This window comes from Orussus abietinus, unplaced genomic scaffold (assembly GCF_000612105.2).
Source record: "Orussus abietinus isolate OABI.00-Male unplaced genomic scaffold, Oabi_2.0 scaffold220, whole genome shotgun sequence".
NCBI lineage: Eukaryota > Metazoa > Arthropoda > Insecta > Hymenoptera > Orussidae > Orussus > Orussus abietinus.
This window is the reverse complement of record NW_019394408.1, coordinates 122,846-135,909: the sequence shown is the minus strand read 5'-3', so window position 1 is coordinate 135,909 and position 13,064 is coordinate 122,846. Positions and strand designations below refer to the sequence as shown.

At 40.5% G+C, this 13,064-nt stretch overlaps 1 protein-coding gene across 2 annotated transcripts in view; it reads right to left on the bottom strand.

Annotated features, from left to right (window-relative positions):
* Positions 1–6,996, bottom strand: part of LOC111673932 (protein anoxia up-regulated-like) — a 22,426-nt gene extending 15,430 nt beyond the window's left edge. Inside the window, exon 1 of one of the 2 annotated variants that reach the window (XM_023432185.1) lies at positions 6,716–6,996. In XM_023432185.1, the coding sequence (XP_023287953.1) occupies positions 6,716–6,790 (75 nt within the window). In that variant the 5' untranslated portion in view covers positions 6,791–6,996. The remainder of the gene's footprint in view (positions 1–6,715) is intronic. The other variant, XM_023432186.1, reaches the window with a different exon arrangement.
* Between the last annotated feature and the right edge of the window lie 6,068 nt (positions 6,997–13,064).

The following is a 13,064-nucleotide window of genomic DNA, read 5'->3' as shown; positions in this document are numbered from 1 at the left end:
GCCTTCTAATTATTAAAATCTGTATGTAGTATACCTATCTCTACGAAACCCGTAAAATTGACGGACTAGCTAATTTCATAAACAATCCATATATATTTGCTTCGTTGCAGGGAGTGTAAGGCGAAGATGAGAGTGAAAGTTTGCATTGAAAGTGGAGAAATAGAAGGATCTTCGGATAGTGAAGAGGAGAACTTCTCGAAAGGGTGTCGTAGCAAGAAAAGGATGCGCATTCTTTCTAGTTCTAACTCCGAGGATGAGAGGACGAGCATTCCAATCATTTCCGGGATAATTTTTAAAAAAGGACATTTTACTTATTAATAATTTATTTAAACGTAAAGCCTAGTGTCGTTTAATACAGACTTAATTTGAATAAATCGATTTTTTCAAGAAAATGCGTGTTTTCGTTTACCCGTCAATTTGACGGGTGCTCGTAGAAACAGATATATAAAAAAAGGCCGGAAATCTAGTGTTTAAATCCACGACTTCCTGAGTGAAGAACAAATGACGCTAGCTTTCAGGCCAGGAGAAATTCCGACCGGCGGGATTTTCTAACGATGCGAATACCTCGTATCTTCCGGCAAGAAATGGCGTCACAGATCCAGAGAACGCCCCGGTATGAATTTCTGTGACGAAGAAATGAAGTAGTGGGGGCGGCGTCGGTACGGCGTGCGTCTAAATTAGGGCAGCGTAACGCAACACCGAAGCTCCTCGTCACCGGCACCCCTCTGTCCTCCGTCGAGAAAGATGGAGAGCGAGTTCCTTTCGTTTTAAGGAGAAGTGAAACCCTCTTCAAATCAGTCGATTCGAACACAACACTTTTTTTTTAAGGGTATCGGACCAAACTGTCCGAAACTTTGACACATTACTCGTGATCATCTAAAAATTGTCCTGACCAGATTCGAATAACACATTTCTTGTTAAGGATATTGAATAAAATTGTCTGAAACTTTGACGCATGACTCGTGAGCCCCTAGGAATTATCCTGACACTTACAAAATTTGGATTTCTGAAATTTTCACAATTTTTTAACATAGCCAAAATCAGAACCAAAATGGCGTCGAGCTCTCATATTTCGATCGATATCCAATTATTGAAAGCTCTAATATGAGAAACGAAAGGGTCAGGACAATTTTACGACAATTTAGAACACTCTGGTAATCAATAAACTCGCATTTGAACGGGATAAAGGCAAAAAAAGTGTTGTATGCGCTTCTATGCTAAAACGATGGGAATACGAGGTCTCGGAGTGAAAATTTAATTGACCTGGAAATCACAGATGGCGCAGGGGGTCCCTCTGCAGTCAATTAGGGTCTCAGAAACCACGAATCCAGAGGATTTCTGGAGTTTTACTTCGATTTCTTTATAATTATTGTACATACACGACATATGGAGTATGCCTTTTAAAACAATACTCAATATATTTCGACGCAGGTCTCGATATAAAAACGAACGTCGGCAACGTAGGTATTTAGAAAAATCTTTTTTACCATCGTCGATCAAGTTCCTCGACGTGTTTCACTTCACCTTAAAAACCATGAATCCAGGGAATTTCTGGAGTTTTACTTCGATTTATTTATAATTATTGTACATATACGACATATGGAGTATGCCTTTTAAAACAATACTCAATATAATTCGACGCAGGTCTCGATATAAAAACGAACGTCAGCAACGTAGGTATTTAGAAAATTCTTCTTTATCGACGTCGATCAAGTTCCTCGACGTGTTTCACTTCCCCTTATATATTCTTTTGACAAAAGCCGAACTTGATTTTTGTTTAAGGTGAATTGAAACACCTTTCGAATCAGTTGATACGAATACAACACTTCTTTTTAAGGGTATTAGACCAAACTGTCCGAAACTTTGACACATCACTCCTGATCATCTAAGAATTGTCCTGATACATTCAAAATTTGGATTGTTCAAAACAATTTTTTAACTTAGCCCAGACCAGAACCAAAATGGCGTCGAGCTCTCATATTTCGATCAATATACAATTATCGAAGACTCTGATATGAGAAACGAAAGGGTCAGGACAATTTTACGACAATTTAGAACACTCTGGTAATCGAAAAACTCGCATTTGAACGAGATAAAGGCAAAAAAGTGTTGTATGCGCTTCTATGCCTAAAACGATGGGAATACGAGGTCTCGGAGTGAAAATTTAATTGACCTGGAAATCACAGATGGCGCAGGGGGTCCCTCTGCAGTCAATTAGGGCCCCAGAAAGCATGAATCCAGAGGATCTCTGGAGCTTTACTTCGATTTCTTTATAATTACTGTACGAAAACGACAGGTGGAGTATGTCATTTGGTACAATACCCAATATAATTCGACCCAGCTGTCAATATAAAAACGAACGTCGGCAACGTAGGCATTTAGAAAAATCTTCTTTATCGACGTCGACCAAGTTCCTCGACGTGTTTCACTTCACCTTAATGAGTCTTTTTCCGAAAATTCGAGCCGCGCTTCGTCGAGTCCAACCGCGTGTCTAAGTTTAACACTTAGAGAGTCCCGGAAAATGGCCAGCTATGAATAGGTCTCGGTCTGACCCCGCTGCCCTCGGGGGTTTATTTATACCGAGCTTTTCAATTTCCTTCGAGTGCAGATGGAAGTACATATACGTCCAATTAAAATGAACCGAGGGTCTGGTCCCGGCACTTCCTGCTCAGATTCCAGAGACAATAATAGCGATATAGAGGATACCGGGCGAAACTATCCAACACGCGCAGAGCCCGACACCCTGGTTTACCATTCCATAGCCTGGCATTTCAAAAGGAAAACCAATGTTGTTCCACTCGGCCCTCCGCTCGCGACGATGACGTACAAAGCTCTATTTTTACCCCTCCCCGACTTTTTTCACAAAAAACCTGCGGCTCTGGATACCTCCACTGGGCGCGTGGCTAGAACTCGGCGAGAATTCTGGACAAAATTCGCCAAGTATCGAAATTCTAGTCAATTAGTGCTCGGTCTATTTTACTAACATTTAAAAACGATCGAATTCGTCATTTGAGTTATCAAACAATCGGGGTTTACGCGATTCTTTGGGAATGTTTTTTTTTTTCAGCTAAATCTTCTGCAAAAGATTCGCTATATATCAAATTATCGAAATTCTGGTCAATTAGTACTCGGTCTATTTTACTAACATTTAAAAACGTTCGAATTCGTCATTTCAGTTATCAAAAGTCGGGGTTTACGCTATTCTTTGGGAACGTTTTTTTTTTTCAGCGAAATCTTCTGAAAAACGTTCGCCATATATAAAACTATCGAAATTCTAGTCAATTAGTGCTCGGTCTATTTTACTAACATTTAAAAACGATCGAATTCGTCATTTCAATTTCCAAAAAAATCGGGGTTTACGCGATTCATTGAGAACGTTTTTTTTTTTTTTCAGCGAAATCTTCTGTAAAAGATTCGCTGTATGTCAAATTATCGAAATTCTGGTGAATTAGTGTTCGCTTTGTTTTCCTAAATATCGTTCCTAAATATTGTTATCCTAATATCTGCTCTATTATTTTAAAATTCCTAGACGTGTAAATTTGTAAATCCAGTTCCCAGAAAATTAGTATTCCCTCGGTTGGGGGTGAATATCTAGTTTTTCAGCGAAATGTACAAAGGTTTCGCCATTATAATTCCTTAACAATAAAGTCAACTAATATCTGCTCTATTATTTTAAAATTCCTAAACGTGTAAATTTGTTAAATCCAGTTCCCAGAAAATTAGTATTCCCCCGGTTGGGGGTGAATATCTAGTTTTTCAGCGAAGTGTACAAAGGTTTCGCCATTATAATTCCTTAACAATAAAGTCAACTAATATCTACTCTATTTTTCTAAAATTCCTAAACGTGTAAATTTGTAAATCCAGTTCCCAGAAAATTCGTATTCCCCCGGTTGGGGGTGAATATCTAGTTTTTCAGCGAAATCTACAAAGGTTTCGCCATTATAATTCCTTAACAATCAAGTCACCTAATATCTGCTCAATTTTTCTAAAATTCCTAAACGTGTAAATCTATAAATCCAGTATCCAGAAAATCGGAGTAGACCCGATTGGGAACGAATGTCTGGTTTTTCATCTAAATCTGCAAAGTGAGCGGCGTCGATCGACGCGGAAGATCCTCGACCTACCCCTGAGTTGTCTAGGAACCGTGACCTAGGCCAACACCGAACCTGCGACATTGACAAGGACCGCAATAAACATTGAACAAGGCGTCGATTTACACGAAATTTCACACTTAACACAAAAGGGGATGCGTGAAAAGTCGGATACCAAGACCCGCTTGATTTTGGGGTGCCACAGTCGATAGAGGCACCACCGACAAACGGGAGACGAGAAGAGGGGTTTCGTTATACACATTTATTTGCCACGTCGCCGAGGGTCCTTGTGGGTTTAGGTTCTCGTTAGGTAACGATAAATAACGCTGGAGACAAGAAAAACAACGAAGGTCCGCAATTATGGGGCGCCTCTGCGAGGTGACACAAAGGGGTGCGACACGGCCATGGGGAACGATGGGAGAGCTTTTTCGTCCCCATAGATTTTAAAGCTCCCTTCGTTCGTCTGCCACTTCGGATGGTTTCGCTGGAAATCTTTAATTGTTCCTTGTTTGCGGATGGAACGGCGTTTTTTATATTCGTGCCGTTGGGTGGGATCGTCCCTTGGACCACCTTAGCTTCCTCTTCCGGTTGCGAACCGCTTATGTCTTTTATCTTTTAATTTCGGTACTCGTAGTTGTTCGTTTTTCGGTACTTTTTGTCGGTTTTTTTTTTCGCTTTTTGAGACACCGAGTGCACACGTTCCTTCGGGAGTTGTGGTCGGAGTAGAGTGTGGAAGTAGAGACTTCGCCGTGCGATCCTTGCTCTGAATTCGATCGGGCGACAGTCGTACGTACGTTTACAAGGTTTAGGATACGTTTACGAGATGGAAACGAATCCGAAGCGGCACGATCGCCACGAATCGACGAATTTACTCGTGCCTGTCGGCAATCGAACTCAACAACAAGGGGTGACAGAAAGCGTGGAGGGTTCTCGGCGAAGGGTTGGTCAACGTCTCGCTCATTTCGCTCGACTAATTGGAACCGATCGTCCCAAAATCTATACATTCGCATACAAAACCTAGAATATTAAAAAGTACCGATAAGCGTCCCATTTACAGGTCAAAATCTATCCACTCACATACAAAACCTAGGATAATAAAAAAAAATACCGATAAGCGTCCCATTTTTAGGTCTTCCGATCGTCCGAAAATCTATCGATTCACATACAAAACCTACAATATTAAAAAAGTATCGATAAGAGTCCCATTTTCAAGTATTCCGATCGACCCAAAATCTATCCATTCGCATACAAAACCTGGAATATTAAAAAGTACTGATAAGCGTCCCATTTTCAGGTCAAAATCTATCCACTCACATACAAAACCAAGAATAATAAAAAAAAATACCGTTAAGCGTCCCATTTTCGGTATTCCGATCGTCCCAAAATTTATACATTTACAGACAAAACCTAGAGTAATAAAAAAATACCGATAAGCGTCCCATTTTTAGGTCTTCCGATCGTCCAAAAATCTATCCATTCGCATACAAAACCTGGAATATTAAAAAGTATCGATAAGAGTCCCATTTTCAATTATTCCGATCGTCCCAAAATCTGTCTATTCACATACAAAACCTAGAATATTAAAAAAGTACCGATAAGCGTCCCATTTTCAGTCTTCCGATCGTCCCAAAATCTATACATTTACAGACAAAACCTAGAGTAATAAAAAAAATACCGATAAGCGTCCCATTTTCAGGTCTTCCGATCGTCCCAAAATCTATCCATTCACATACAAAACCTACAATATTAAAAAAAGTATGGATAAGAGTCCCATTTTCAATTATTCCGATCGACCCAAAATCTGTCTATTCACACACAAAACCTAGAATATTAAAAAAGTACCGATAAGCGTCCCATTTTCAGGTATTTCGATCGTCCCAACATCTATCAATTTACATACAAAACCTACAATATAAGAAAAAACTGCTGATAAGCGCTCCATCCCTGAAGAGGAATATGAAAGTGGCATTTGAGGGATCAATCTTTCATGAAACATTTTTCCGAAACCGAATGTACCAAATCGCTTCAAACTGCATAATGTGAACACAGAGGCTACAAGACGTGTTCCGACACCCATGAAACTTCATTTTCTTAAAAACTTTGAACGACATCTACAAATAAATTAAATAAAATTGAAAATTCATGTGTACCAGGACCTTCCCTATATCCCCTACACTCACGTTATAAAATTTGAAACGATTCTGTGCACCCACTTCGGAGAAGTTTCATAAACGAGAGGTCTTTGCCATTTTCACATCCCCTTAACCTCAGCTCCATTAACAAAACTCAACCTCTTCCATAAACTGGACCATAAACCTCTGATTAAATCCCAGAAATGGTACTTAGCGCCTATCCTTCATTCCAGGAATCGTATGGAATCTCTTAGGGTCTTAAAGTTAAAAAAATCTCCATTATTTTTCCAATAAAAAGGAACGTTTATACTCTGCAGATTCGAGCAACCAGAGCGAGTCGTTGACGTCCACCCTCCCAGATGAAAGTGGGGTAGTTAGATACCGGGGCACACAGAGATATCTCCCGTGTGGTTAGTGGCATACTCCTAGTAGTGGATTATGACAAAATGGTTAATAATGAGTGATCGGCTCCAGGCAAGAGTAGATACTGACCGTGATGGTGTAGGAGGACGCGAGCGGCCGCGAGTAGGGTCGTCGAGTCGTGTAAAAGTCGCTTTCGTAAACCATCTTGGCTCGTTTGGCTCCGCCTTCGAAAGGGTGATACCTCTGCAGACTCCTTGGGGTCGGAAGGGCTGGTTGCTTGGGTGGTTCTGCCTTTTGAGGCACTCGGTGCCTTTGTTCGAGAGAATGCGAGACTCTAGGGGATGCCCTAACGATGCGGACGCGCTAGGAGTTCGTACGGTTGTGTCGAGCGGACTTGGACGCCTTGAACGCCCAGCGTCGAGACGCCGCCTCCGCTTCTCTCCCCTCGCTCGGTTACGTCATTTTCGGCACACGGCCTGATGCATCGAAAGAAATAGAATCGTGTTAAGGTTGCACACCCACTTTTTGTTTTTTCCCTGGAGGCCTCGAGCGTTATAGCTGGACCCTAGGATTGGGCCAGATTGACCGAGGACCTAAAAGGATGGTCCAAGATGGTGTTGATCAAAGGATCAGGTCTTTTCTTGGCTCCTATTAAGGGTTGAAACGTTAATCGCAGGTTTCAGAACAATGAGAGGCCGGAATGGGACCCTAGCTTGAGTTAGATTGACCAAGGACCTGAAAGGATGGTCCAAGATGGTGTTGATCGAAGGATCAAGGCTTTTCTAGGATCCTTTTAAGGGTTTAAACGTTAAGCGCAGATTTCAGAACAATGAGAGGCTGGAAAGGTACCCTAGCGTGAGTCAGATTGATCAAGGACCTGAAAGGATGGTCCAAGATGGTGCTGATCGAAGGATCAAGGCTTTTCTCGGGTCCTTTTAAGAATTTAAACGTTAAGCGCAGATTTCCGAACGATGAAAAGCTGGCAAGGTACCCTAGCGTGAGTCAGATTGACCAAGGACATGAAAGGATGGTCCAAGATGGTGTTGATCAAAGGATCAGGGCTCTTCTTGGCTCCTATTAAGGTTTGAAACGTTAATCGCAGGTTTCAGAACAATGAGAGGCCGGAATGGTACCCTAGCTTGAGTCAGATTGACCAAGGACATGAAAGGATGGTCCAAGGTGGTGCTGATCGAAGGATCAAGGCTTTTCTCGGGTCCTTTTAAGGGTTTAAACGTTAAGCGCAGGTTTCAGAACAATGAGAGGCTGGAATGGGACCCTAGCTTGAGTCAGATTGACCAAGGACCTGAAAGGATGGTCCAATATGGTGTTGATCAAAGGATCAAGGCTTTTCTCGAGTCCTTTTAAGGGTTTAAACGTTAAGCGCAGGTTTCTCAATAATGGAAGGCTAGAAAGGTACCCTAGCTTGAGCTAGATTGACCAAGGACCTAAAAGGATGGTCCAAGATGGTGTTGATCGAAGGATCAGGGCTTTTCTTGGCTCCTTTTAAGGATTTAAACGTTAAGCGGAGATTTCTCAATAATGGAAGGCTAGAAAGGTACCCTAGCTTGAACTAGATTGACTAAGGGCCTGAAAGGTTGGTCCAAGATGGTGTTGATTGAAGGATCAGGGCTTTTCTCGGATCCATTTAAGAGTTTAAACGTTAAGCACAGGTTTTCGAACGATGAAAGGCTGGCAAGGTACCCTGGCTTGAGTCAGATTGACCAAGAACCTGGAACGATGATCCAAGATGTTGCTGATCGAAGGATCATGGCTTTTCTTGACTCCTATGAAGGGTTGAAACGTTAAGCGTAGGTTTCAGAACAATGGGAGGCTGGAAAGGTACCCTAGCTTGATTCAGATTGACCAAGGACCTGCAACAACGATCCAAGATGGTGCTGATCGAAGGATGAGGGGTTTTCTTGGCTCCTTTTAAGATGAAGTGAAAAATCAGTCGATTCGAATAAGCCTTTTTTTATTGTATTGGTATTGGATCGAACCGTCTGAAACTTTGACACATTACTCGTGAGCACCTAGGAATTATCGAGGCACTTTCAAAATTTGGTTTTTTGAAAAAATGTAACTTAGCCCAGACGAACCAAAATGGCGTGAGCTCTCGTATTTTTATCAATATACAATTATTGAAGGCTCAAATATGAGAAACGAAACGGTCAGGACAATTGTACAGCAATTTAGAACACTCTAGTTCTCACAATTCTTAGATGATCACGAGTAATGTGTCAAAGTTTCGGACAGTTTGGTCCCATACCCCTAAAAAAAAGTTTTGTATTCGAATCGACTGATTTGAAGGGGGTTTCACTTCACCTTAAAAAGAAAAAAAAATATATTATTTTATGACATACTGTTTCGAATTTAATGTATACTGTTTCTATCAAATGGTATACTGTTTCTAATTGAATTCATACTGTTTCCAATTTTTAAAAGATGTAGCCATTAATATTACGTGAGAAATATTAATCTTGCTCTTATCAACTAGGAAGAAATTACTTCTTCCTAATCCGAATTGACCAAGAACTTAGACTTTGATCAAGCAAGGTCGACTAACAGTTTGGGGATGCCAAATTCGTCAGCTGTCCCGATTCTTCTTCGGTGAAAATTAGATATCGCCTTTGCCAAACATCTATTGTATCCTTAAGGTGAAGTGAAACCCCCTTCAAATCAGTCGATTCGAATACAACACTTTTTTTTAAGGGTATTGGACCAAACTGTCTGAAACGTTGACACATGACTCGTGATCATCTAGGAATTGTCTGGACACATTGAAAATTTGGATTTTTGGAAAACATTTTTTAACCTCGCCCAGACCAAAACCAAAATGGCGTCGAGCTATCATATTTCGATCATTATGCAATTATTGGTGACTCTGATATGAGAAACGAAAGGGTCAGGACAATTGTACGACAATTTAGATCACTTTGGTAATCGATCAAGGGTTGAGCAATACTTTGGAGGTTTTCGGGATAAATAAAGTGGAATGATATTATCTTTGCTATCTCTTAAGATGAAGTGAAACACGTCGAGGAACTTGATCGACGTCGATAAAGAAGATTTTTCTAAATGCCTACGTTGCCGCCGTTCGTTTTTATATTGACAGCTGGGTCGAATTATATTGGGTATTGTACCAAATGGCATACTCCACCTGTAGTTTTCGTATTAAAATTATAAATAAATCTAAGTAAAACTCCAGAAATCCTCTGGATTCATGATTTCTGGGGCCCTAATTGACTTTACAGGGACCCCCTGCGCCATCTGTGATTTCCAGGTCAATTAAATTTTCACTCCGAGACCTCGTATTCCCATCGTTTTAGCATAAAAGCGCATACAACACTTTTTTTGCCTTTATCCCGTTCAAATGCGAGTTTATCGATTACCAGAGTGTTCTAAATTGTCGTAAAATTGTCCTAACCCTTTCGATTCTCATATCAGAGCCTTCGATAACGACGCCATTTTGGTTCTGGTCAGGGCTGAGTTAAAAAAGTTTTTTAAAAAATCCAAATTTTGAATGTGTCAGGACAATAATTAGGTGACCAGGTGTTAGAGGACAATTCTTAGATGATCAAAGTTTCGGACAGTTTGGCCTAATACCCTTAAAAAGAAGTGTTGTATTCGAATCAACTGATTTGAAGGGGGTTTCACTTCACCTTAAGGTGAGGTGAAACACGTCGAGAAATTTGATCGACGTCGATAAAGAAGATTATTCTAAATGCCTACGTTGCCGCCGTTCGTTTGTATATTGACAGGTATGTCGAATTATATTGGATATTGTACCAAATGACATACTTCATCTGTCGTTTTCGTACAATAATTATAAACAAGTCGAAGTAAAACTCCAGAAATCCTCTGGATTCATGATTTCTGGGGCTCTAATTAACTGTACAGGGACACCCTACGCCATCTGTGATTTCCAGGTCAATTAAATTTTCACTCCGAGACGTCGTATTCCCATCGTTTTGGCATAGAAGCGCATACAACACTTTTTTTGCCTTTATCCCGTTCAAATGCGAGTTTATCGATTACCAGAGTGTTCTAAATTGTCGTAAAATTGTCCTGACCCTTTCGATTCTCATGTCAGAGACTTCGATAATTGTATATTGATCGAAATATGAGAGCTCGACGCCATTTTGGTTCTGGTCTGGGCTAAGTTAAAAAATTGTTTCCAAAAATCCAAATTTTGAATGTGTCAGGACAATTCTTAGATGATCAGGAGTGTTGTGTCAAAGTTTCGGACAGTTTGGTCTAATACCCTTAAAAAAAAGTGTTGTATTCGAATTGACTGATTTGAAGGGAGTTTCACTTCACCTTAACACGATCATATGTTTATTCCTGCATTATCTGACGTGGAAAAACTGGTGATGGTTCCTGACAAGATGTTTACGGCAGCTTGCGCGTTTTCCGGCATCTTTATTTAGTCCCATTAGTAAGAAGGCTATTGTTAAAATTCAGTGACGTATCGCTGGGCCGTCACTCTATGTTTAAACAAATTCCACCTCTACAAGACAAGGTTGATATTCCGAACGGCTCCTTTTAGCAGCTGTTAATGCGATCAATGAAATCGGACGGACGTCGACACGTGCTAAATCCCACCCATCGCGCGTGTCGCTTTACCAACGGACGAAAGAAATACGAATTGCGAAAATTCCACGAGAATCTGGGGCGCGAAAGAGAAAAAAGGAAAATATATGGAAAGATATGAAACACGGAAAGAGAAAAAGTAAACAGCCCCCTCGATATTGCGTCAAGCCGGGCAACTTTCCAAAGATTTACACAGTGCTTGTTATTGGACGGAATCCCAATATCTGATTCCAAAATACCAATAACACTTCCATGTCGAACGGAAAATCGTAAATTCTTGGGAATGTGTCTTTCTGCCAAATCAAATCGCTGGTTATTAATCATTCGTTTATTGTATACCTCCCATTAAGGTGGTTCATCGTCCCGGGAATGATTTTATTACGTGTGAAGAGGAAGACAAAATCAAAATGGTGTAAAGGAGCTTCCCTAGTTGAGGGTCGGCAAAATTTATTCTTTTAGATTAATCGAAAAAAGACTTTGTGGGAATTTTGTGTTTTATACATATTCAGACTGTGTCCGGGGTGAAGATAAATATAAATAAATGTTACCATCGGGTCTTGGGATGGAATTTGACGGTGAAGGGAAACACGTCGAGGAACTTGATCGACATCGGTAAAAATGATTTTTCTAAATACCTACGTTGCCGACGTTCGCATTTATATTACCACCAGTATCGAATTATATTGAGCATTGTAACAAATGACATACTCCACCTGTCGTTTTCGTACAATAATTATAAAGAAATCGAAGTAAAACTCCAGAAATCCCCCGGATTCATGGTTTCTATGGCTCTAACTGACTACAGAGGGACCCCATGCGCCATCTGTGATTTTAGCGTTAACTAAATTTCCTCTCCGAGACCCCGCGTTACCTTCATTTTAGCAGAGAAGCGTTTAAGAAACTTTTTTCAAAATTTATTCTTTTAGGTTAATCGAAAAAAGGCTTTGTGCGAATTTTGTGTTTTGTACATATTTAGACTGTGTCCGGGGTGAAGATAAATATAAATAAATGTTACCATCGGGTCTTGGGATGGAATTTGACGGTGAAGGAAAACACGTCGAAGAACTTAATCGACGTCGATAAAAATGATTTTTGTAAATGCCCACGTTGTCGACGTTCGTTTTTATATTGACAGCTGAGACGAATTATATTGAGTATTGTACTAAATGGCGTACTCCATATGTCCTTTTCGTACAATAATTATAAAGAAATCGACGTAAAACTCCAGAAATCCCCTGGATTCATGGTTTCTATGGCCCTAATTGACTGCAGAGGGACCCCCTGCGCCATCTGTAATTGCCATGTAAACTAAATTTCCTCTCCGAGACCAATAATTATAAAGAAATCGACGTAATACTGCAGAAATCCCCTGGATTCATGGTTTCTATGGCCCTAATTGACTACAGAGGGACCCCCTGCGCCATCTGTGATTTCCATGTCAACTAAATTTCCTCTCTGAAACCTCGTGTTACCTTCGTTTTAGCACAGAAGCGCATAAGACACTTTTTTGCCTTTATCTCGTTCAAATGCGAGTTTCTCGATTACCAGAGTGTTCTAAATTGTTGTACAATTGTCCTGGCCCTTTTGTTTCTCATATTAGCCTTCAATAATTGTATATCGATCGAAATATGAGAGCTCGACGCTATTTTGGTTTAAGTCTGGGCTACGTTAAACAATTGTTTGGAAAAATCCAAATTTTGAATGTGTCAGGACAATTCTTAGATGATCACGAATAATGTGTCAAAGTTTCGGACAGTTTGGTTCAATGCTCTTAACCCCTTGCCTTACGATTTAAATTCCAATAGCGCGTGCCATAAACAACAAAAATGTCGGTCATACATCGGGCCATTTCACGGTTTGGCTGAACGTTCAAAGTTTCGCACTTCTC